At 34.5% G+C, this 25,594-nt stretch overlaps 2 protein-coding genes across 2 annotated transcripts in view; both read right to left on the bottom strand.

Annotated features, from left to right (window-relative positions):
• Positions 1-18,504, bottom strand: part of LOC127787650 ((+)-neomenthol dehydrogenase-like) — a 39,984-nt gene extending 21,480 nt beyond the window's left edge. The window contains exon 1 of the mRNA XM_052315709.1: positions 18,300-18,504. The gene's annotated coding sequence lies outside the window, so the exon portion shown is untranslated. The remainder of the gene's footprint in view (positions 1-18,299) is intronic.
• LOC127787649 (uncharacterized) lies at positions 940-18,385 on the bottom strand. Its single transcript, XM_052315708.1, has 10 exons — positions 18,245-18,385; positions 17,897-18,143; positions 16,789-16,860; positions 14,948-15,124; positions 14,408-14,786; positions 3,672-3,726; positions 3,327-3,573; positions 2,230-2,301; positions 1,693-1,875; positions 940-1,552 (listed from the first exon to the last, which is right to left on the bottom strand). The coding sequence occupies exons 1-10, from the start codon at positions 18,280-18,282 to the stop codon at positions 1,172-1,174; spliced, it is 1,851 nt and encodes a 616-aa protein (XP_052171668.1). The 5' UTR covers positions 18,283-18,385; the 3' UTR covers positions 940-1,171.
• Positions 18,505-25,594: the final 7,090 nt, after the last annotated feature.

Here is a 25,594-nt window from a genome sequence, read left to right as displayed (position 1 = left end):
ATCTAATGTTAAAAGTTGGGTTTTCGTTTATAGTCAAATTCTAGAAGTACTTAAATCTTAGTATTGTTACGAGTTCATGATATTTCTACTCATATGGATTCTTAGGCCTTAGAGAATCAAGAAGAGTATATGCTAGATCTGATAAATAAGTCTAGAATAATTGTTTTAGAAACCAATATTTATTAGACAGTCATTCTAGTTAATATATATATATAGTTTAAATCTGCTTCAGCCCAAGAATACCTAGGCTAGAAATTCCTAAGACAACATCAAGATTAGATAATCATAAAGGATATCTATAAAGCCAAAATATAAGTCATCTAGTTAGATTATTAGATAGAATCCAGATGATAGTCAGAAGAGCATAATTAAAAGTTATGGAAATTTGTAAAAGAGAAAATAATCATTTTTGCAGCAAAGCTAATATGATAAAATTTGAATTATAGTTAAAATATGCTAAGTAGTTAGTTGAATAAGACAAAATCCTTATAATAGAGTATAAATAGCTTATAATCTAGTATTCTAGAAAATTAGTCACATAAAGTAGGTATGGCTGAGAGATTGCAAATCTCACTCAAGTAACTCGTCTAAGTCACTCGACTAATCAAAAGGCCTCAATCAAATAAAATATTTGTCTACTCGAGTATTCGCCAGATATCTAATATCACTCGAGTAATTATAAAAAAAATTAGTCGAGTATTTTTCAAAACCCTTCAAGGAGTTTTAAACCCAAACATGCTAGTAAGTATAAATAAAGACTCACTCAACTAAAAGTCTCTCTTTCTCTCTCATCTCTCTCAAGCTCTAGCTCTCAGCATCTTGTTTCCAAGTAACCAAGATGAACCGTGCCCAAGCCTAGCTCATATGACTCGAGCCCAAGACAAGAGGAGTTGAGCCCAAGTCTAGCTCACATGACACGAGCTCAAGACTAAAAACAAGTTCACAAATCAAGACTGAACTCAATAAATCTCTTAATTTAGTTCAATTCCAACCCTATATATAACACATGCGTTAATAAATAAAGTATCAATACACTAACACTTATTATAGAATCTCATCGCAGGCACAAGTAATTGGGGAAACATTTTATTTAAGGGACATTACGGGTTGCCCACCCGATCAGCCCGCTAAAGATGACTGAATGATGGATACCATTGTCATAATCTCATCTTTAAAAGGATGAGACTTCACCCATGGAGAAGAAAAGGCCAGTAGGGCCATCATCGGGCAGGAGGGCAAGCTTCACCGGACATTCAGCACCTTCTTCTACACTCCGGTGGCCCGTATTTTCGTTAATGTCAGTTTTGACGTAACCGGGGCAGACGCAATTGATTAAAAAACCCGGGTTCTTCTTCGCAAGGATTCTCGTGTAGGCGTTCATGGCAGCTTTCGACATTGTGTAGGCCGATAGGACGACCGGCCAGCCTCTGGTCTCCAGTGATCCTGCTTTGAAATCTCTCAGGAACTCATCATTTATCAACTCATCAATCTTCTCTTCTGTAAGGCTTTCCACATCATTTAACACTGCTCTAACCCACTCGCCTGGTATGTTCTGAGACAAAGATTTTTCGACCACATTCTAAGACCCAATGTTAAGCCAAATCTGAAGTGGCGAAATGAAAATGGCAATAGGATTGTTCAATATTGTGATTTTTACAGTTCAAGGGCTGCATCGGTTATGAAAGAAGGTACCTGTAACAGCCCTCCTGTAGAAGAAACATTGACGATCCTCGGCGAACCAGATAGCTTCAAGACGGGGATAAATGCTTCGATCATCCTCTTTGCACCGTAGTAGTTTGTTTGCAAGCACTCTTCAGCCATGTCATAAGTCTGAGTCATCGCTCCGCCCAAGTTTTCATGGGTCAGTGCCTGAGGCTGAATCAACAATGGCATATCAAGCCTTCATCTAATTAAGTTCGGTGGGATATATGAATTTTAACTTGTCAATCATTTCTATCAATGCTAAAGACCAAATATTAACAATCCTTAGTTAATAAAGACACATGTATAAGAACTTGAATTTGAATTAAGTTTATGAGATTAGAAGACAGAAGATTTGCACATTCAAGGTATTAGGGGGGCACCAATAAAAACTTGGATTAAATAGCATTCTCCCTGGGGAAAAGGGCATAGGAAAAAAAAAAACAGAAAAATCAGATTCCATAATCACAATTGCATCAATTTGAGTTTATTGATTGAGAGCAAAAGAAATGAGGTATAAAGACTCACTCCTCCCTTAGCCATTGTTGACCGGAAAACTTCCCAGTCCATGATGAGTCCCCCAATCCCAGCATTGTTCACCTACAAGGATTTGAGCAATTTAATTATTTTTCTCAATAAAAAACTAACTGAATATCTAAAAAATAGAGCAAGATATGAATCCTTAAGTAGGGTAGGACCAACTTTTCAATTAAATGGCATAAATGGTCATTGAATTTTGCATTAAAGTTCAAAAAAATTATTAAATTTTAATTAAATATATAATTCCATAACTACCATCAATTATAATTAAAAAAAACTAACAAAATACCGACGTTTTTATACTTTAGTCTAAAGTTTTATGATATTGTTTTGCACTTTAGTGCAAAATTCAGTATCTTTTTTTGTATTTTAGTGCAAAATTCAGTCTAAAGTTTTTGTAACCCTTTTATATTTTCAGGCAAAGTTAGTGGTCATTTGTGCTATGTAGCTATTCACGTTATTAGCCACAAACGCCAACATCCTATTAGCCTTATTTAAAGGCAAATTATGGTAGTTATTGAATTATATACTAAATTGAAATTCAATAACATTTTTACACCTTAATGCAAAATTCAATGATCGTTTCTATTTAGTCCCATCTTTCCCTACTCTTTTCGTCTTTGTTTTCTTCTTCGTTTGATAGCAACAATTATACAATCAGGAATCCTAATCCCACTAGATAGAGTTAGGAACATATAATTTACAAAACTTTATTTCTCGTGTTATATTTAAAAAATTTTAGCGTAGTTTCCTGTGATCTTCTTCTTTTGTGAGAAACAAAAAATTATAAAAAAAAATGCTCATCAGAACTTTGAATTCACTTTTTGATTCCATATTGCCCACTTGTTGAAAAGGGTAACACAGTTTGAGAAGGGGTGGAGAAAAGATTAGTATCAAATAAGCATCTTGATACAGCTAAAGTCAACTGTCAAGAGCCAAGCCAGCAGTTCTTAACCCAATTAATCCTGGGAAGCTACCCACAGAGTTTTGAACAGAAGACAAGCTAAGATTGCACAGAATTATAATAACAATAAAGTAGAAGAAGAACAACTAGAAGGAATTAAGAATTGATTTGTGAATCCTACCAAAATATCAAGTCTTCCAAATTTGGTCTTGATGAAATCAACAAGGCAAGCAATACTAGATGGTTCCACCACATCAAGCTGATGGAAGAGGACATGATCAGAAAGGCCACACCCTTTGAGTTTCTCTAGAGCCTCAAGTCCCTTCTTCTCATCTCTGGCTGTTAAAACCACCAGGACCCCATTACAAGCCAACTGCCTACATATTTCAAACCCTATTCCTTTGTTTGACCCTGTAACAACTGCATATCTACACAACAAAAACAAGAAAGAAATGAATAACACAAGGTGGGGGGATAGCTGGTTTAGAAACTAAGATGCAGATGTGAAATTTCCAAGTAAAAGTACCTATTCTTGTTTGGGACTGCTGGTGTTGCCTCCGCCATTGCTGAACAGAAGGGACCTGCCCAGGGGATTCGGTTTCAGAAAATGGGTTGTTGGGTCTTCATTGCAACTTTTACTCTTTGTTTCGTTGTGGGTGTTTTCCCAGTGGGACCCAGATGCCTCATCTGATTGTGTGGCAGAGAAAAAAAAGAAAAAAAAAACAAGGGAAATTGTGAAACTCCCAGTCTGTTTGGCCGGTTTGAGGTTTGACATATTTAGAAGTTTCCTAAGATCAAAAGGATATTCTTACAAATCATGCACGTGAAGGTTTCTTTATATTTGTAGTTACCTATTCTTGTTTGAGACCGCTGGTGTTTCTGCCGCCATTGCTGAACAGAAGGGACCTGCCGAGAGGATTTGGTTTCAGCACCCGGGGTTGTTGGGTCTTCATTCCAACTTTTACTCTTTGTTTTTTTCTTCTTCTTCTTCTTTTTTTTTTTTTTTTTGATGAGTGTTGCACCTGACTAGTCTGGGGATAGCAGCTCGGACCCCTCAATGTTGCTACTAAGTAAACCGCGGAATGTGTTTGGTTGACCAGGGTTTAAGGTAGGATCCATTAATATCACCACCAAAGCCCTCCCCCAGAAGAAAGCAAATATCCTCCCTAGGAATCGAACCCATGTTGATGGCCTCCAGCATGACATACAATCCCCTCATTTGCCACCCAATTGTGCCCCAAGGGACAACTTTTACCCTTTGTTTCCTTGTGTGTGTGTTGTCAGTGGGAGCCAAATGCGTAGTTTGTTGTGTGACAGATTAAAAAATATGGACATTATCAAACACCGAATTTTATATGTTGTGCAAGCAACATAAAATTTGTCAGACTCATCAAATTGAGAGAGAGGGGGTATAGGTCTCAGGGGTGGGACCTACACACCAACATCTTCTGCTAGTCCGACACTGACAACATATCATTTTTATATCAAACTCTCTACCCATTCGGCCAATTTGAGGTTGACATATTTAGAATTTTCCTCGGAGTTAAAAGGATATTTTTACAAATCATGTACATGTGAAGGTTTGATTATATTTGTCGTTATCAAGATATAATAATAAATTTATTTAATTAAAAATACTATCGTTAAGCTATCTAATCCTACAAAAGAATAAGGAAAATTCTATCACCAGCCCACATTATTATTCTTCACCATTAATTACTCATTGCAACCCACATATTCCAAATTTGCCCTCCTCCATTTACATGTTCCCTTTACACTCATCTAGTTGGGTTGGAGGTAGAAGACTGCAAGGTAGGTGTGCATGTTATTCTGGCTGGGCTGGAGGTTCCTAGCGTTGGGTCAGTTGTGGGTGGAGGTCGACCCGTTGCAGGGTGACGATGGGGGGTTTGAGGAACCCTCGTCGCCGATCAAGGTTGCAGAACCCTTGACCGTCGTTGGAACCCCCGACCAGTGACGGTCAGGGGTTTTACAACCATGATCAGCGACCATTGGGGGGTTCCCACGAACCCTCGACTAGCGACAGTCAAGGGCTTTGCAACCCGTGTTCGGCGACGATCACGGGGTTCTTGAATCTCGATCACTTATTGTCACCCCCGACAATGGAAGTTGGGGGTTCTATAGGCAATCGAGGGCAAAACCAGCGGTCGTCGAAGCAGCCACAAAAAAATAAATTTTTTAAAAATTATTTTTTTAATACAAAATAATTTTTAAAAAATATTTGAATTTTATTTAAAATATGTGAAAATTTTTATTTTTTAATTAATTTTTTAAATATTTGATATTTTGAAATGTCTTATATTTAAAAAAAATTATCTAATTGTGTTATGTAGTGTAACGTGGCAGTATTGTCTACACTCGATCGCGTAATATTAGGTGAACCCTTAGTGGTAGTGGATGTATTGAGATAACATGGTTTGAGGTACATGGTATCATATCCAATGTAGGTGGCTCTTACGAACCAGCATCGCTGCATAGTTATAGTGAGACTGGACTATCGACATCTTTGCCAGTACCTTTTGGGCATGTCCTTTATAGATCCGCCAAGCTCTTAAAACAACAACATCAGGAGTACCACGGAGTCAGTTTCGACCACCCACCACACCAGCAGATACCCAACAAAAAACCAAGAAGGGGTCACGTAATTAATTTATGTTGTACTATAATTGAGTTGTAAATATTTGGAGTACTTACACATTAAATTTTAGTCTTTATGTATTTTTTATTGCAATATTATTTCTTATTCAATTTTATTTATGTATATACATACATATATGGGGCATAATATAAAACATAGAAAAAAACTTATACATAAATGGATACAACAAAAATTGAAGCACAACTTCATTTAACTTTTGGAGAAAATATGAGTACGTAACATTACTTCAAAGTGTATAACATTACTTAAGAATTTAATATAAAATTTTGTGAAAAAAATAAAACATAAATACATAAATTGAACCCTGACCGCGGGAAGTTGGGGAGGCAAGGGTTCCCCGACTGCCCGCGGTGGGGAACCCTTGAGTTCCCTAACTACCCACGATCAGGAAAGCCTAGCAGGCTTTCCCGACAAAGGGTAGTCGAGGAAGCCAAGCTTCCCCAACTACGGGAAGTCGAGTCGTGGAGTGTGAGGGAAGCCTGTAGTCAGGCTTCCCCGACCATGGACTGTCAGGGAATTCAGGCTTTCTCGACCGCCCACGGGTAGAGGAACCTTGGGTTCCCTACCCTAACCCTGTGGTCGAGAACCCATCATCTAGCATTTTTTTGTTGCGTAGAGACAATGGATTACAAGCTAGCATATGAGTTGCTGCTATTGTTGTTTATTGTCTATGAGCTATAAGTGATTGGAGAAAATCACTACAAGTGATCGGAGAAATGGATGCATAAGGAAGGAAGTGGGTTGTGAAGAGCAAGAAAGTAGGTTGTGATCGGAGAAGTGGTTTATATAGGGGTATGGAGCAATCCCAAGTCTTCTAAAATTAGGATTCATACAGATAATATCTATCTTGACATTTTGAAACTTGATAGTGTTGGTCCCTTAGGGTATGACCACTTAAGATGGGGTGAATTGAGTGATTAAAATTTTTCTAAATTTTAATAAATATTCTCGATTAATGATTTTATTGAAAATTATATATTTGATAAATATAATAAATTATATTTGAGATTAATAATAAATGTAAGTTGTAAGATATAACAAAAATAAATACAATGAGGCACAACACAATTTATAGTGGTTCGATGTCTTCACACACACCTAGTCCACCCTTCTAAGATCTAACCACCCTTAGGGTTCCACTAAAATAATTTCACCAAGATTTTTCACAATACTTTACCTTGAAAACTAGATACACACCTACATTACAACGGATTCTAGGCAACCACTACACCAATGTTTTCTTTTTAGTTCACATTAGAAATTAGATTCACCTAGATTTTAACGGATTTAGAAAACCTATACAATACTCAATAATAATTTAAATATTACAAATAGTTTGTCCACATTTAGACACAAATGAGCAATTAAGAACAAATTATACAAGGTAATAATATTTAAATAAATAAATAAATTTGTAACCTCAAATGGAGAAGTTTGGATTTGTCATAGAAGACTTGAAAACTTTTCTCTTCTTATCTTGTGGCTCTTCGGTGGATGTGCAATAATGCTTCGAGAGCCTCAAATTGCTTGGATGTTTTTTTTGAGAGTTTTCAGGTGCTTTGGATATGCAATGGAAGCACTTGAATGCTCAAAAAATAAGTTTGAAATGGTATTTATAAACATTTTAGTCACTAAAGAAAATGTTAATAAAAAATTTAAAATTCAAAAATTGTTTAACCTTTCTCAAATAATAAGAAAATGTCTTACCTTCAATTTAAAATAAATTTACTTTTTGCATAATGATGAGGGAATATTTATAGGGGGGCAATTTTACTGTGCTACCCCTAGAGGTTACTATTAACTTGGAGCCATGTGTGCTAGTAAAGGCCAATGGGCGATCGCCACGTGTCAAGACTTAGGAGTTCCGCTTATCTTTATAATCTTTATTATGATTTTGAATTGGAAAGAGATAAAGAAGAAGATTAAGTCAACCAATGATATCTTTAAATATCTCAAGAATTATCTCTATTAGGGAAGATTATCTTTTCTCCCCATGGAAAGGGGATCAACCTCTCCTTTTGAAATATATCTTATCTCCTAAGGGAAAGGCCACGGGACATCTATAAATAGAGGACAGGCTCTACAGGTATGGGGGCGGACTCCTAAGGGACTCTTTTACTATCTTCCATTACTATTATACTCCTCAAAAACCCTATGAACTGACTTGAGCGTCGGAGGGATCACGGGGAGCGAGTCCCCACCCTTTTTGCAGGTACTCGGTCCGAGACAGAAGAAGGTGATCGGCTCCGCATCATCAATTGGCGCCCACCGTGGGGCCTTCGTCTTTTCCTTCTGTTTTCCAAGTACAATTTCAAGCCGTAGGAAATCTATTCAACTCAATTACACATATTTGCTTATTGCATCATGGGTACGCTTGTTTCTCTTTTAATATTTTTTGTGCCTCCTACGATTTTATTTTTCAATTATTGTTTTATGTAAAAATAATTGAAAGAGAAGGCCAAAAGATTCATATATATATATATATGTTCAATCACATAAAAGAAGCGTAATTCTGCCACTGCATTCATATTATATGAATATATATATGTTGGAGAAAAGCTTATCATGGAAGCCTAGTGGAGTAAATAAGAAGAGAGGTGTTATATTATAATATTAAAGGGGAAGACTTCCTGGAAAAGGGGTATATACCCAGAAACCACCATGGATGAGCCAGGCGATGGCCGCAGCAAGCAGCGATAATGGTTGCGACGGAAGCTCCGTTAATATCGCTTTGGTTAAAACTTATTTCCCTTGTTTTATCATTCTAGTGTTTTAACTACTATTTATTGGAGAATTGCTAGATATATGCAAAAGGTTTTGATTTGAATTGCTTGATAGATATGCTCCAATGACTTGAATTTTAATTGATTCTGTTAAAATGTTCGGGATTAAAGACGAAAGGCTCGCCCCGAACACCTGCGGATGTAGGCGTTATGCCGAACCGCAAAAATAAAATACTCTATTTAATTGCGGACGTAGGCGTTACGCCGAACCGCGAAAATAAAATATTTGTTATTCTTTAATTGCGGATGTAGGCGTTACGCCGAACCGCGAAAACAAAATATTTGTTATTCTTTAATTGCGGATGTAGGCGTTACGCCGAACCGCGAAAACAAAATATTATTATTCTTTAATTGCGGACGTAGGCATTTCACCGAACCGCGAAAATAAAATAAGGATATTATTTGAAATCCCGTCATCAACTACAATCCAAGCCAGCATGTGCGAATGAAAACCGAAGGTCCGAAAGGCCTCGACAACGAAGGTCAAAGGATCAGATATGATCCTCGGGGGGCCCCGAACCCCCGAACACTCAAGAACAAAGGATCAGATATGATCCTCGGGGGGCCCCGAACCCCCGAACACTCAAAAACAAAGGATCAGATATGATCCTCGGGGGGCCTCGAACCCCCGAACACTCAAAAACAAAGGATCAGATATGATCCTCGGGGGGCCTCGAACCCCCGAACACTCAATATGAAAGGATCAAATGTGATCCTCGCAGGGCCTCAAACCCCTAACCAGAAAACATGAACGACTCAAAGGGGACCACCCCTACTAATTAAGGCACCAGTTCGGAGGCTAAGAACCTCCGCCAAATGAAGACCAAAGGGGACCACCCCTACTAATTAAGGCACCAGTTCGGAGGCTACGAACCTCCGCCAAATGAAGACCAAAAGGCACCAGTTCGGAGGCTACGAACCTTCGCCAAACGAAGACCAAAGGGGACCATAGCCTCAACCAACACAGCTTCGGCCAAACGGCCCCGAAGATAAGGCAAGCGGCCTCGGCCCCCACAGCCTCAGCCAACGGCCTCCGAAGACGAAGCACGCAGCCTTGGCCACCGCAGCTTCGGCCAAACGGCCCCGAAGATAAGGCAAGCGGCCTCGGCCCCCACAGCCTCAGCCAACGGCCTCCGAAGACGAGGCACGCAGCCTCGGCCAGCGGCCCCCAAAGATCAGGCATGCGGCCTCGGCCACCATAGCCTCGGCCACCATAGCCTCGGCCAGTGACCCCAGAAGACAAGGCACACAGCCTCGGCCAGCGGCCTCGAAGATAAGGAAAATTCTCGAACGTCACTATCACCTCGAGCGACCTAATCACCCTTTGCATAGGAAGACTGAAAAGGCACCGGGAGACTTAAAAAGCGAATTCAGCATCCGAGCCTACTAACCCAAATTTTTAGTAGAACTTTTTTACAGAGGCTCAGAAAAACAATGATGACTACTCCTTCAGCTACTCAAACTCCTCGCTCGATCAGCTCAAGGAGTGGGGGGCAAGTGATGAGGGAATATTTATAGGGGGCAATTTTACTGTGCTACCCCTAGAGGTTACTATTAACTTGGAGCCATGTGTGCTAGTAAAGGCCAATGGGCGATCGCCACGTGTCAAGACTTAGGAGTTCCGCTTATCTTTATAATCTTTATTATGATTTTGAATTGGAAAGAGATAAAGAAGAAGATTAAGTCAACCAATGATATCTTTAAATATCTCAAGAATTATCTCTATTAGGGAAGATTATCTTTTCTCCCCATGGAAAGGGGATCAACCTCTCCTTTTGAAATATATCTTATCTCCTAAGGGAAAGACCACGGGACATCTATAAATAGAGGACAGGCTCTACAGGTATGGGGGCGGACTCCTAAGGGACTCTTTTACTATCTTCCATTACTATTATACTCCTCAAAAACCCTATGAACTGACTTGAGCGTCGGAGGGATCACGGGGAGCGAGTCCCCACCCTTTTTGCAGGTACTCGGTCCGAGACAGAAGAAGGTGATCGGCTCCGCATCATCACATAAGAAATCAAGATTTGAAAATTTAAATATAAGCTTTTGAGACATAAATAATTAAAACAAGAAAACATGTCTAAAAATAATATTTTTTAGTTCAAAATAAATTTACTTTTTGCATGAGTAAGAAAAAATATTTATATCATAAAAATATTTTAGTTAATTATCAAAACTTAATTAATATGAGCAAGTTGGCTCAATAGATAGGATTAAAGCTTTTATGGATAATGTTTATTCTAATATTCTAAAATCTTTTTAGAATTAAAATTCTTTATAGGTAATTACCTATTCTTTTCATAAAACATTCAAAGAGATTTTCAAATGTCAAAATTATTTAGTTTATACGTTGTGTATAACTCCTAAATAAGAAAATTTACACTTTTTTAGTTCAATTTTTTTTTTTTTTGAACTTCTAGAGTTTTTTAGTCTTTTTGATGAACTTTTTCTAATGACAACAATATTCATTTGTAAAGAAATTAATTAATAATTATTTTGTGTGAATACTTTTAAATTGTCATTACTATCTAATTAAAACAAGTAATTTTGCAAAAGAGGAAGAGAATTATTCAGTTAAAGGTCGATGACTCTTAGGAATTATTCAGTTAAAAAGCCTTAATAACTAAAAAGCTAAAATTCATCTAACTGACCAAGTAATTTGTTTTTAGTTGACTGTTCTGTTAAGTTTGTACCTGTAATTGCCCAACACCAGAGGAAACGTTAATTATTATTGCTGAATCTACTGAGAGGTGGAGGGGAATGAATGCTTCAATCGTTCTTTTTACCCCATAGTAGTTTGTTTCCAAACACTGTTCAGCCAAACTGTAAGTTTGTGTTGTAATCTCTTTCCAGATGATCTTTCTCCAGTCAATTTCAGCTCCTTCTCTCTGCAAACACTAGAAAATAACTCAATCCTCCTAACCCACCCCAACTTAACCACAACTAGAGAAGGAAAGGTAAACAAAGGCATGCCATATTTCCATAGTATCGACCACACATTAGTTCCAACTTTGGGTTAGTATATACACATTTACATTAATTCTAAATTCTTCATCTATTTGTTTTAAAATATAAGTATTTGTATAAGTTTAGGATAAAAAATAAAATCAAACCATCAAACACACAAATAAATACAAAAGTTTTACGTGAAAAACCTAAGTTGAAAAAAAGTTATGGGCAAAAAAAAGCATTACAATAATTTTAGTGTATTGAGTACTTATTTATAAATTTATAATTTATTGATTTATATAAATTTATAATCTGATTAGAAGATAAATCATGAAAAAAATAAATCTTTAATTGCAAATGTGTTCTAATCACAATGAAATTTAAATTCTAAGTCACAATTATCATATTATTATTATATTTATATATTTCACTAAATGAGCTCAATGACATAAATTTTAAATTGAAATGTTATTTCAGCATTTGGTTGTGACACTTTTAGATATTTGAGTATTAATATATTATATTTTACGTCACATCAATATAAATATATAACTAGGGTCGCAAATGAATCAAGTCATTCGTGAGCGACATAGTGCTTAACTTGACAAAAATTCGTTCGAATTCATTTGTTAAGATAAACGACCCGAGCTTAAACGTAACTTTAAATCTCGATTTATAAAAGAATAGAGTTTGAATTTTGTAAAGTTCAACTCGTTAAAATTTACGAACATGTTCAATTAGAGGTTCATGAACTAATAGATTAAATTAGAGAGTATTAAACATGTTTGATTAGAAGTTTGTGAATAACATCATTTATAAATATATTAATACATTTATTTTTAATTTTATAAATATATTATTTAATCTAAAATTATCAAATTTTAAATTATTATATATATTAATTTAATTATTTAATATAATATAATATAAATATCTATATAATAAGAAAAAAAATGTATAAAATGTATTAGATTCACATTTTATTTGTATGGCTGAGATTAATGGCAAATATATTATATGACTGAGATGAAAAGAAGAAAGGTTTTTGAATGTATAATTTTGTGTGATTGATGGAAGTGAAAAGATAGAGATAGCTCTACTGGTGCAATGAGGAGATTTTCCTCTCTCCCATTACCTGACTCACTGCTTCTTTCTCTTTCTTTCTCTTTCTCTTTCTCTCTCTCACAAACCAACCCATCTACGCCGTCGCCAGCCCCCCTGTTGCCCCATCAACCTTTATTGCCTCTCCCTCATCGTTCGCTACACCCTCTCTCGCCGCCCCCCTTCACTGTTTGCCCACCCACGCCATCTCATTTTTCCCTCTCTCCTATTGCCCCCATCTCTCTCACGAACCTACCCACCCAAGCCATCGCTGGCCCCCCATGTCGCCCCACCGGCTATCGTCGCCCCTCTCTCCATCGTTCCTTACACCTCTTCTCGGCCATCGTCGCTATTCATTGTACCCCCTCTCGGTCGTCGTCGCCCCTCCCTCCGCCGTTCAATGATGTGTTTCTTTTTATTTCTTCACTTAACGGTACTTTGTTTCCCCAATAATCTATCATTCTCTTTTCTCTATGAGTACTAGTGTTTAATATATAAGTTCAGTGATGTTTGTTAGTTTGTTGATATATATAAATATATGTAGTTTTCTATTTCTGGATCTCTTTTGCCTTAGCTCTTCCTTGTTGTCTGTGGATTTTATCATTTGTGCATATATATATATATATATGTGTGTGTGTGTATCTACAGGTGTCGGCGTGTTTCTATATCGAATTGGGTTTTTGATTTTTTTTATTTATTTAGTTCTGCTGGATAATGTGTGCTCTTTTTAGGGACTTTTAAAAAGAAAGTGAAAGTTTAAATACATTAAAAGTATTTATTTGGAACTATCTAAAAAATTGATCTAAGAATGAAGGGATTATTTGTTTGTAGCTATTTAAAAAGAAAGCGAGGGTGATTTGCTTAATTGATCTTCTTGCAACAAAAAAATTAAACTTACACACTCAAAAAAATATATAATTTGATGTCAATTGCACTAATTGGTGTGCATTTTAATTTTAATATCTTTTAGATTGCAAAGTATTGGTTGTGGTGCATTATTTGATATTTAATTTTTTTATATTTGATTTGTTTGAAATTGTAGAATACATGCTGGTATTTAATTGTAGAAAACAGGCTGATATATAGAATACTTACTGGTAGATGATGTGTTTTATTATATAGATAGTAATTTTTTTCTTTTTATTATAAAACGTTAACAAATATACAATAACTTTAATTTCTGTTTTTTGTTCAGTATTTACAATTTCTTTTTTACTTGCTCTTATATTTTGATTTGCAATATTGGTGAATATTATAAATCATATATGTTTGTTTTTTATTTGAGTTTTATAGAGCATTTAAATTATAATTGCATTTTAATCTTAATATTATTTATATAAGCATACGTTAGTATATAATAAAACATAATAACAAATTAAGTTTTAACAAAATAATAATAGATTTTGACGAACTTAAGCTTGGGCTACCAGCAGGCGCTCAAGCTTGAACTCGTAATGAGCTGAGCACAAGCCAAGCTCACATAACTCGAGCTCGAGTCTAGAAACAGGTTTGCAAGTTGAGACTGAGCTCAATAAAACTCAAAACTTGACTCAATACTAACCCCATATATATATATATATATAACACATTAATTCGTAGAGTATCAATACATTACTAAAACTTACAGAATCTCATCCCAGGCACAAGCGATTTAGGAAACGTTTTATTTAAGGGACATTACGGGTTGCCCACCCGATCAGCCCGCTAAAGATGACTTAATGATACCACTGTCGTAAGCTCATCATTAAAAGGATGAGACTTCACCCATGGAGAAGAAAAGGCCAGTGGGGCCATCATCGGGTAGAAGGGCGAGCTTCACCGGACATTCAGCACCTTCTTCTACACTCCGATGGCCAGTATTTCCGTTAATCTCGGTTTTAACATAACCAGGGCAGACGCAGTTGATCAGAAAACCCGGGTTCTTCTTCGCGAGGATTCTCGTGTAGGCGTTCATTGTAGCTTTGGACATTTTGTAGGCCGAGAAGACGACAGGCCAGCCTTTAGTCTTCAGTAATCCTGCTTTGAAATCTTGCAGGAACTCATCATTTATCAGCTCGTCTATCCTCTCTTCTGTAAGGCTTTCCACATCATTCAACACTGTTCTAACCCACTCGCCTGGTATCTCCTGAAACAAACATTTTCGACCATATTCTCTGAGATGATCAGCTACAAATCTAAGACCCAATGTCAACCCAAATCGGATGGGGCGAAATGAAAATGGCAATAGCATTGTTCAATATTGTGATTTTTATAGTTAAGGGGTTGCATCGGTTATAAAGAAGGTACCTGTAACTGCCCTAATCCAGAAGAAACATTGACGATTCTCGGCGAAACAGATAGCTTCAGGAGGGGGATAAATGCTTCGATCATCCTCTTTGCACCATAGTAGTTTGTTTGCAAGCACTCTTCAGCCATCTCATAAGTCTGAGTCATCGCTCCGGCCAAGTTGTCATGGGTCAGTGCCTGAGGTTGAATCAACAATGGCATATCAAGTCTTCATCTAATTGAGTTGGGTCGGATATATGAATTTTAACTTGTCAATCATTTCTATCAATGCTAAAGGCCAAACGTTCACAATCCTTAGTTAATTAAACATGACTAAATAGCATAAATGTATAAGAACTTGAATTTGATTAGGGAGACAACAAGAAAACGATCATTTGCCATATCAAACATGATTGAATAGCATAAATGATTACTGAACTTTACATTAAAATATAGAATTATAAAAAAATTGGCATTTAACGACAATTTTTCAAGCATTTTGCAGCAGTTAACCACTGCAAAGTGATTTAGCGATAGTTTTAAAAATTGCCACTAAAATTAATAGTTGTCGCAGAGAATTTAGTGGCAATTTTCAATAATCACTAGAGTAATCGCAGCAAATTACATTTTCTGCAACGATTTGACAATCGCCATGAAATAATAGATTTAGTTACAGTTTTGAAACCGCTGTTGTTTCCCACGTGCGCCCTTGCTTGACCCCCTCCCCTGCGCTCCATGTGGCAATACTAGAAATTTAATTCCAACGCCTTCCCCTTCCCAATTTCAAACTTGGAACCTTCCATATTGGTACGAAGCCATCTAATTTGCGAAACCTCCTTGATACCACACATATTAATTATATACTAATCTAATCATTATTTTTCAAAATTAAATTTTATATTTTTTAAAATAAATTAAAAAATAAATTAATTGATTAAATTAAAAATTATTTTTTTAAGGAATAATGGAATAAATTAAAAATAAATTAAATGAAATTAATTAATTAATTAAAAAATAAAAAAGAAGAGTTAACATATTTTTTAAAAATTTCTTTTTATAAATTATTAAAATTTTATATATTTTTTTAATTATTAAATTATTTTAAAACCATAGCAAAATTTAATTTTTATTTTTTAATTATTAAATTATTTTTAAAATTTTACGTCAATTTTTTAAAAATTATCATAAAATTTAATTTTTTAATGAATTTTGTGACAGATAGTCACAAATGTTAATTTAATTTAATTTTTTAATTATTAAGTTATTTTCTAAATTTTGCAATAATTTCTCAAAAAATGTCGCAAAATTTAATTTTTATGTTTAATTATTATATTATTTTCTAAATTTAAAGGAAAAATTTAATTTTAAAATTTAAACTTTTTAAATTTTGCGATGATTTTTTTTAAAATCGTAGCAAATAAATTACTATAAAAAAATTAATTTTTGTATAATGTAAAAATGTCGCTAAACTTTAATAAGTAGCTAAAAGATCACTTCACTTCAATTTAGTATTCAATATCGTAATTATCGTCAATTATCATTAGAAAAGATTAATGAAATATTGACGTTTTTATATTTTAATACAAAGTTTAGTGATTTTTTTTATTTTTTAGTACATAGTATTATGAGATTAAAAGACACTTTATGTGATTTTTCATATCCTGATAAGATTTAGAGCACACAGAATATTTGCACATTTCAAAGGATAAGGGGGGAACCAATAGAGACTTGGATTAAATGGCATTCTCCTTAAGGAAAAGGGCATAGAAAAGAGAAAGAAAAATCAGAATGCATAATCACAATTGCATCAATTTGAATTCTTCATTGACTGAGAGCAAATGAAATGAGGTATAAAGACTCACTCCTCCCTTAGCCATCACTGACTGGAAAACTTCCCAGTCCATGATGTGTCCCGCAATCCCAGCATTGTTCACCTACAACGATTTCAGCAATTTAATTATTTATCTCAAGAAAAAATTAACTGAATATCTAAAAAGCAAGCCAAGACATGGACAACTGTGACAAGACCATATTTCTGCTTAAGTAGTATAAATAGTTACTAAATTTTGTACTAGAATACAAAAGGTTACTGAATTTTAATTTAGTATATAATTTCATGACTATCGTTAATTGTCATTAAAAGAGATTAATAGAAAAATGACATTTTTGTACTTTAGTATAAAATTTAATGATTTTTTTTTATGTATTTTAGTACAAAATTAAGTGACAACTTTTATAATTTAATGCAAAGTTTAGTGCCAAGATTACCACAAAGAAATGAAAAATTAGAACTGGAGTTGTGGTGGTGGGGCTGCCCAGCGAGGAATGGGGTTGGGGTGGTTGATGGTGGTGGGGTGGTCGTCGGCGATGGGTGGTCACCAACGATTGGTTTTTTTTGCTAGGCATTGGGTTTGGGATAAAGAGAGAGAAGTTGAATATATTTAATATTATTAAATTGTATTTAGCTGAATATAAAAAAAAAAAGTGATGATGTGTAAAATTGGATGAGTTGTTAAAATTTTATTGGAAGAGACAACTATGGAGACAGTCTCTTGGACAGCAGATCTGGACTCAAATCCCACTAGGTAGTCATTTATACGGACATATCCTTTGCAGGCTTTATTTCTGGTGTTATGTTTAATCTTCTTCTTTTGTTGTAAACAAAAAATTATTAAAAAAAATGCTCACCAAAACTTTGAATTCAATTTTTGATTCCATATTGCCTACATGTTGAAAAGGGTAGCCAAGTTTGAGAAGGGGTGGAGAAAAGATTAGTATCAAATAAGCATCTTGATACAGCCAAAGTTAACTGTCAAGAGCCAAGCCAGCAGTTCTTAACCCAATTAATCCTGGCAAGCTACCCACAGAGTTTTGAACAGAAGACAAGCTAAGATTGCGCAGAATTAAAATAACAATAAAGTAGAAGAAGAACAACTGAGAAAGAATTAAGAATTGATTAGCGAATCCTACCAAAATATCAAGTCTTCCAAATTTGGTCTTGATGAAATCAACAAGGGAAGCAATACTAGATGGGTCCACCACATCAAGCTGATGGAAGAAGACATAATCAGAAAGGCCACACCCTTTGAGTTTCTCAACAGCCTCAAGTCCCTTCTTCTCGTCTCTGGCTGTTAAAACCACCAGGACCCCATTACAAGCCAACTGCCTACATATTTCAAACCCTATTCCTTTGTTTGACCCTGTAACAACTGCATATCTACACAACAAAAAACAAGAAAGAAATGAATAACACAAGGTGGGGGATGGCTAGTTTAGAAACTAATTAGATGTAGCTCTGAAATCTCCAAGCAAGAGTACCTGTTCTTGGTTGGGACTGCTGGTGTTGCCTCCGCCATTGCAGAACAGAAGGGACCTGCCCAGGGGATTCGGTTTCAGCAACTGGATTGTTGGGTCTTCATTGCAACTTTGCCTCTTCGTTTCTTTGTGGGCGTGTTCCCAGTGGGACCCAGATGCCTCATCTCATTGTGTGACGCACAAAAAAACAGGGAAATTGTCAAACTCCTATCTGTTTGACCGGTTTGAGGTGAACTTCGTGGACAAGTTTCCTCCTCTTGTAAGAGAAAAACGGTTAGAGGGCGCATGAAATTTTTATACACATACTTCGATGTTGAGAATAGAATTTATAAATGTTAAAAAATTTAATATTTATATCGTATATTTACTATAATATAGGTCTGCTTATTTATAAAAGGTGTAAAATAATTAGGAGTCTATTAAAATTAAGATTCGTATAAATAATATCAATTTTGAAAATTGTTGTAATACCTCGTTTCGGCATAAAATTATCACGTAATTTAAATAAGATTAGAATACTAAAAATTGGCTTGATAGTAAAAATAAGTCACCGAATCGATCACAAGGAGTATCCTAAAACCTTAATGTCTAAAGAAAATGATATGGTATTAATCAGCATTTCGAGATAGGATTTATGGCATTAAAAAAAATCAGAATCGAGATTATTTTTGGTACAACTATGATTCAGGTTAAAAAATCGAATCGTCGTAGGGGACTTCTAAAAAGCCAACGAAACACTGAAAAGGCTCCAGTTTTGCGTAAGGATCAATCCTAAAGTGGTTTTGGAATGAAACAAAGGTTTTGTGAGGGCGCAGAGATAAAATTGTCCTTATTGAGTAATCTTGAATTTATTAATTGTGGATTTTTGGTATTTAAATCTGAATGAAATTTACGTCTGAGGGTGTAATTGTAATTGTGAAATGCTCAAAGTGAAATTTAGAATTAATTGAGGAATTTATATATAATTTGCATGATTTTAATAAATTATACATATATATTATACGTAGTATATTATATAAATTATTTGTATATATATGTGTGTGTTGAGTATGTGCCTCGTGGCCAAAAATTCTACAAGAAATATAATATAATATATATAAATTAGAGTGGTAGCCAAGGTGTTTGGCAGCCAAGGATGCTGCATATAATATATGTGTATATGCGTGGAGCCAAGTTTAAGACAATGTAAAAATAGGCTTAGGCGCAAGGGAAGAAGGCAGGAAAGAAGAGAAAGGGGAGGAGGAGAAAGTAAGAAGAGGAAGAAAAAGAAAAAGAAAAGAAAAAGGGAAAATAGTAGAAAATTTTTGAAAAATTTTAAAAATTTATTTGAAGTTCGAGAAACGTGTTGGAACTCAAAATTTAGCATTTAAAAACTTGACACCATAGTCGAGGTTGAGCTCAAATTTTGAGGTATTTTGAATTACATTTAAGGTGAGTGTTCTTGTAATACCCGGTGTTGGTGTTAGAAAAGAAGAAAGCCTATTTGAAACTTTTAAAAAGTGCCATTGAGAAGGTGATGGATCTTTGAGAATAATGATACCCTATGAGATGGGCATTTTGGTAATTTAGATAGTGAATTCTAATAAATGGTAATTTGATAAGTTGAAAATAATTCATATGTGAAATTAAGTATGGAAGTGAATTAATTTCAAATTTTTGTATTTATGTAGAGATAAATGAGATTAATAATTCACAAATAGCATTTTTAGTAATTTGGAGTAGAATTTCATAAAGGAATTAAATTATGAAAAATATGAAAAATTTGAGAATATTCAATTATGAGATAAAATAATTAATTTTTTCCTAAATTGATAAATTATATTTATAATTAATGGATGGTTGAGATGAAAACTTGAAGGTAAAGGCTTGTGTCTAAAGGTGACACTTAGCAAGTTCTCCTCCAAGAGAAATGTGGAATTAAATAATTCTAAAAGAAAAGAGAAATTGATTTTGTAAGCATTCATGGGTGTAATGATTATTTGGATTAAATAAAATCTAAAAGAAAATGGTAATTAATCACCATTAATGCTTTGAAAAATATGGGGATTTAATTAAATGAGAAAGGAAATAAAAATTCAAGATAATCCAAGGGTGGAGGATTATTCTTGAAAATTAAATGAGAAAGGAAATAAAAATTCAAGATAATCCAAGGGTGGAGGATTATTCTTGAAAATGAGAAGTAATCTAAGGGATGAGATAAAATTTTTCAAGTTGGCATGGATTGCCAAATGGATTGAAATGGTCTAAGAGGAGAGATGAGGTGGAAGGTGGAGATTAAATCTTCAGAGAAATCCAAGGGCTAGGATTTTGTCTTCCCATTAGGCATGGATTGTGCTTTTGGTGAAGGGCTAACATTTATTCTTTTAAATTCACAAAGATTTAAGGGTTAGCATCCATTCTTGAAAGTGAAAAAATTAGTATAAATTGGCAAGTTAGGAAGACAAGTCTTCCTTTGGCCATTTGAAGAAATAAAGAAAGAAAAAAGAAGACAAGAAGAGAAAAGAAAGAGCAAAGGTAAGCTCTTGGTTTATTCTTATTAAGGTGAGGAGAGTCTTCTTATTCTTTCATTTAATCCAATATTCAAGAAAGCCTTTAGTCATCAAAGTTTTGTTTTCTCTTAAGGATTGAAAGCAAAAAAGATCTTGAAGTTAAAGATTGTGGAAGATCTAAGGGATTTAAGGTAAGGGATAGCCCCATGGGATGATAGCTAGCAAAGTTGTAAGTATGATTCATGAACTCTTATGTGTGCATTTGCATGTTGTTTGTGCTCAAGGATCTATAGCCATGAGGTTGTGTGGGGTAGGGTAGATTAAAGCCTCAAACCAAGGTGGTTATGAAGATGTGAGAGCCCTATCCATGTTTCATTGCATGCATTGTGTTATAGTAATGGAAGGATCTAAGAATCATGTCCCCAACAATTAAGCAAATCTCCTCAAATCATAATCACATGATTTTAGGCAATCCCTTGATTGTAGATTATGGTGTAGATGGAATGTTTGACTTTGTTATTACCTTGTACAGAATATTGTATAAATTCAATATGAATATCACCACCGGAAACTGTGGTGGATTTTCTCATTACCTTCTCATGGTATCAGAGCATTTTGGATTAACCTTCCTCGATGCAATGGCTTCCGGCACCTCTTCCTCCACTTTGTCTTTCAATACTATGGTCCATCTATTGACCATCAAATTATCCTCCTCCAACTATCTTCTTTGGCCTAGCCAAGTTTTACCTTTGCTACAATGTCAAAACCTTCTTGGATATGTGGATGGCTCTCTCCAACCTCCACCTGCTACCATTGGCTCATGTTCCACTGCTACTGTCAATCTGAAATTTGCTAAATGGCAGCAAACAAATCAATTGGTCATGAGCCTTTTTTTTGCTTTGCTGATGGAAAAAGCTTTCACATCTTGCTCTTTGAATGACACTCAGGTCTCCGACTGGTATACGGACACCGGTGCCACGACGCACATGACTTACAACGTTGCCAATTTAGACCAGGCTGACACGTACTCTAGTAAGGACTATGTTATTGTTGGTAATATTGCTCGCGGCCTCACCCTCGCCCTCACTGTCTCGCCATCGCTCTCTCGCTCTAGCTCTTGGTCGCTGCTTCGCCCTCGCTCAATCTCGCCTCTCGCTCACGGCCTTGCCCTCGCCCTCACTGTCTCGCCATCGCTCTTTAGCTCTCACTTGCTGCATCGCCCATTATAAAAAATTTGATTTTTAGCGACGATTTTTTGGCATTTAGTGGTGATTTTTAACCACCGCAAATACAGGCATTGCGCAGCATTTAGCGACGACTTTTATCAACCGCTGGTATAACCGCCGTTAAGTGATATTTTTAGCAGCAGTTTGAAAACCGCCACAATTAGCGGCAGTTTTTTAAATTTAGTGGCGGTTTTAAAACCGCTGCTAAATTTAATTGAATTTAATATTAAATTTAATTATAAAAATAATTTAACAGCGGTTTTTTTTTTTTTGCGACGGTCAAACCGCCGCTATTTATCGCATGCAAGCCAAAATCAAGCGCGTGCAAGGCCCCACTCCTGCGCGCCCACTGCCCCGCCCCCATGCGCGTGCTCACCCGTGCATCCGCCCGCCCGCCTACCACGCTTGCTAGAATTGCAATGTAATTCCCAAGTTTTGATCCCGTGACCACCTTTACGCGCATACGCGAGCAAAGCCAACTGATCTACAAAGCCACCTTGTAATATATTTGCACATATTAATTATAAAGTAATCCAACCACTATTTTTCAAAATTTACTTTGCACCCACAAACTCAAGTTTTTGAAATTACACTTAGCCCCAAATTAAATAAAATAAAAAAGTAATTTTATTTTTTATTGAATTGAATTAAATTAAATTAATTAATTGAACTCTCAAAACACCTAAAAAAGAATTAACATATTAACTTAATTAATTGAACATAAAATGTTTTAAGCCAATTAATTAAATTAAATAAATTAATTGATTAATTAATTTAAAATAAATTAATTAATTGATAAATTTAAAATAAATAAATTATTTAATTTAATTGAATGAAATTAAATAAATTAATTGATTAAAAAATAAAAAATATTATTTTTTAAAATTTAATTTAATTTAATTTTTAAATTATTAATTTTTTAAATTAAATTTTTTATTTTTTATTATTGAATTTTGTGGCGATTTTTTAAAACTGTTGTGAAATTTTATTTTTGTTTTTTTTATTATTTAATTTTACGATAATTTCGATAAAACCGTTGCTAAATTTAATTTTTTTAATTTTTTTTATTATTGAATTTTGGGCGGTTTCGACAAAATCGCCGCTAAATTTAATTTTTTTGAATTTTTTTGTTTGGTGGCGATTTTGAGAAAACTGCTGCTAAATTTAATATTTTATTTTTTTATTAGTGAGTTTAGCAACGATTTTTTTAAAATCGCCGCTAAATTTAATTTTATAATTTTAATTAATTAATTTTACGACGATTTTTGGAAACAGTCGCAAAATAGTGGACAAACCGCCATAAAAAACTATTTTGTGGCGGTTGAAAAACCGCCGCAAAATACCATATTTTGCGACGGTTTTGAAAATCGCCACAAAAAATTCGCCGCAAAAAATCTATTTTGTTGTAATGGCCCTCGCCTCTTGTTGCTCGCCCTCATCTCTCGCTTGCTCGCTCTGTCGCCCTAGCTCGCTACCCCTCGCCCTAGCCCGCGTCTCTCGTTTGTAGTCCCTTGCCCTTGCCCATGTTAATTTGTTTTCTTTTTATTTAGATATTTATTTTACTTTTTATTTTTAAAATTTATTTGCAACTCAGTTAAATTTAAGTAAATTTGAAGTGTTTTAAGTATTAGTTTATTTTTTTCTGTTTAATTTTTTTTATTTTTCTTTCTTTCCAAGCAAAAAAGAAAGAAATTATTTATTTCTTTTATATATTTTTTCAGTGAAAGAAATGTTCTTTTATTTCTTTTATATGTTTCTGTTTATGTTATTTTATTAAAAAATTATTTATTATGTTTTTTGCTATCCATATATTTTGTATGCTTCTTTCTCTTTTTTTGTGTTATTTTATTTATTTATATATTTTATTTATTTTTAGTTAATTATTAGAAATGTTCGTTAGTATTCTAATTTTATTCTATTTTTGATTATATTTAAAGTTTAAATATTTAAGTATTAATTAATTATCTTCCTTTTTAATAATTTTATGTTTGTCAGATTGTAGTGTAAATATTTTTTTATTTTTTAATTATTATTATTATTTTTATTTTTTATTTTTTATTTATAAATATGCTTTAGCGATGGAATATATTCCATCGCTAACATTTTTTTAATTTTTAATTTTATATTTTAAAAATAAAAAAATATATTTTATAAAAAAATTTAAAAATAACGACGAAATATTCCGTCTCTAAAATAAATTTTAATTTTTTTAATAATTTTTTTAAAAAAAAGTGACAAAAATTTTCGTCGCTAAATTTAAAAAAAAAATACATTTAGCGACGAAAAATTTTCTGTCGCTAATCTGTCACTAAATTGGCGACGGATCCGTCGAAAAAAAATATAATGACGATTGTTTCAGCAACGAAAAAAATCCGTCGCTAATTTGTCGTTAAATTGATTTAGTGATGGATATTTGGATTTAGCGACGGAAATATTCCGTCGCTAAAATCCGAAATTCTTGTAGTAGATATATTTCACTAAATGAGCTCAATGACATAAATTTTAAATTGAAATGTTATTTCGGGCATTTGGTTGAGACACTTTTAGATATTTGAGTATTAATATATTATATTTTGTGTCATATCTATTATTGTCAAGATATAACAATAAATTTTTTTATGTGAGACAGTGTCTCTATCACAATAGAAGTGTCTCAAGTGTAAATCTATGAGTGTTCTACAAGGAGAAAACCAGTTAGAGGTGTAGGTGAGGTCACCTACAGACCATCCAATGTTTAAATCAATCTTGTGCCCAAAGTAAAATTATAATCTTAGTAAAATTATGGGCGTACCTTTGCTAGAGGTGGAATCTCCTATTTATTGGAGGGGAGGGGGGGGGGGGGAGACTAATAGATAGAGAGAAACCCATAATTTTTGACGAATACTTCAAGTTTTCTTTTGGATTTGTAGGTAAGGATATCAGAATAGTTAGCCTATGAGAGTCATTCGAGTAACAGTTGTTGAATGACTTATGAATTCTTGGAAGGGTCTCTTGAAGGCATCGAGAGAGGCTCTCGGGTGAGACCACTTAGTCTCAGTCTCAATCAATCGAACTAAGGGTCACTCGATTTTAGCCATTCTGTCACTCACCTAGTCAGTCGACTATTTTCTAGGAGTTACTCGAGTGACCTCCCAGCTAGTCACTTGGATAATACCTCAATGGTCACTTTAGAGCCGGCCCAACAAATTTGAAGGCCTTAGGCAAAAAAATTGTTAAGACCTTTTCAAGAGTATTAATTTTTTAATAACTTGGTATTTCAACTACGACGAGTATGTAAAAGTATAAAATAAAAATACTTGAAATTGGATTAAAGTTCTTATCCTTGAGCATCTAATCTAAACACCTAAAACTTTTCCTTTCTTTCTCAAAATAATTTTACAAACAGAGCATAGGCATACACTAACATACTATAATGAGTGAATTAAATTATCAAAATGAAAGACAACAAATCACAAGTTCACAATAAATCAAAACTAAAAAAACACCCACACAAAAACAATTAGAAAGCCTAAAAAACAACAAACAGTGATGTCGTTGTCTAGTGCCTCGGTCGAGGCCCGGGGACGCGTCTGTAGCTATGGGCTCACCGACGGGAGAGGTTGTTTCTCTGCTAGGGGCGGATAGAGCTAGCCAACAGT

The sequence above is a fragment of the Diospyros lotus genome, chromosome 12 (assembly GCF_014633365.1).
Source record: "Diospyros lotus cultivar Yz01 chromosome 12, ASM1463336v1, whole genome shotgun sequence".
NCBI classification, from domain to species: domain Eukaryota; kingdom Viridiplantae; phylum Streptophyta; class Magnoliopsida; order Ericales; family Ebenaceae; genus Diospyros; species Diospyros lotus.
This window is presented reverse-complemented; position numbering and strand designations above follow the sequence as displayed.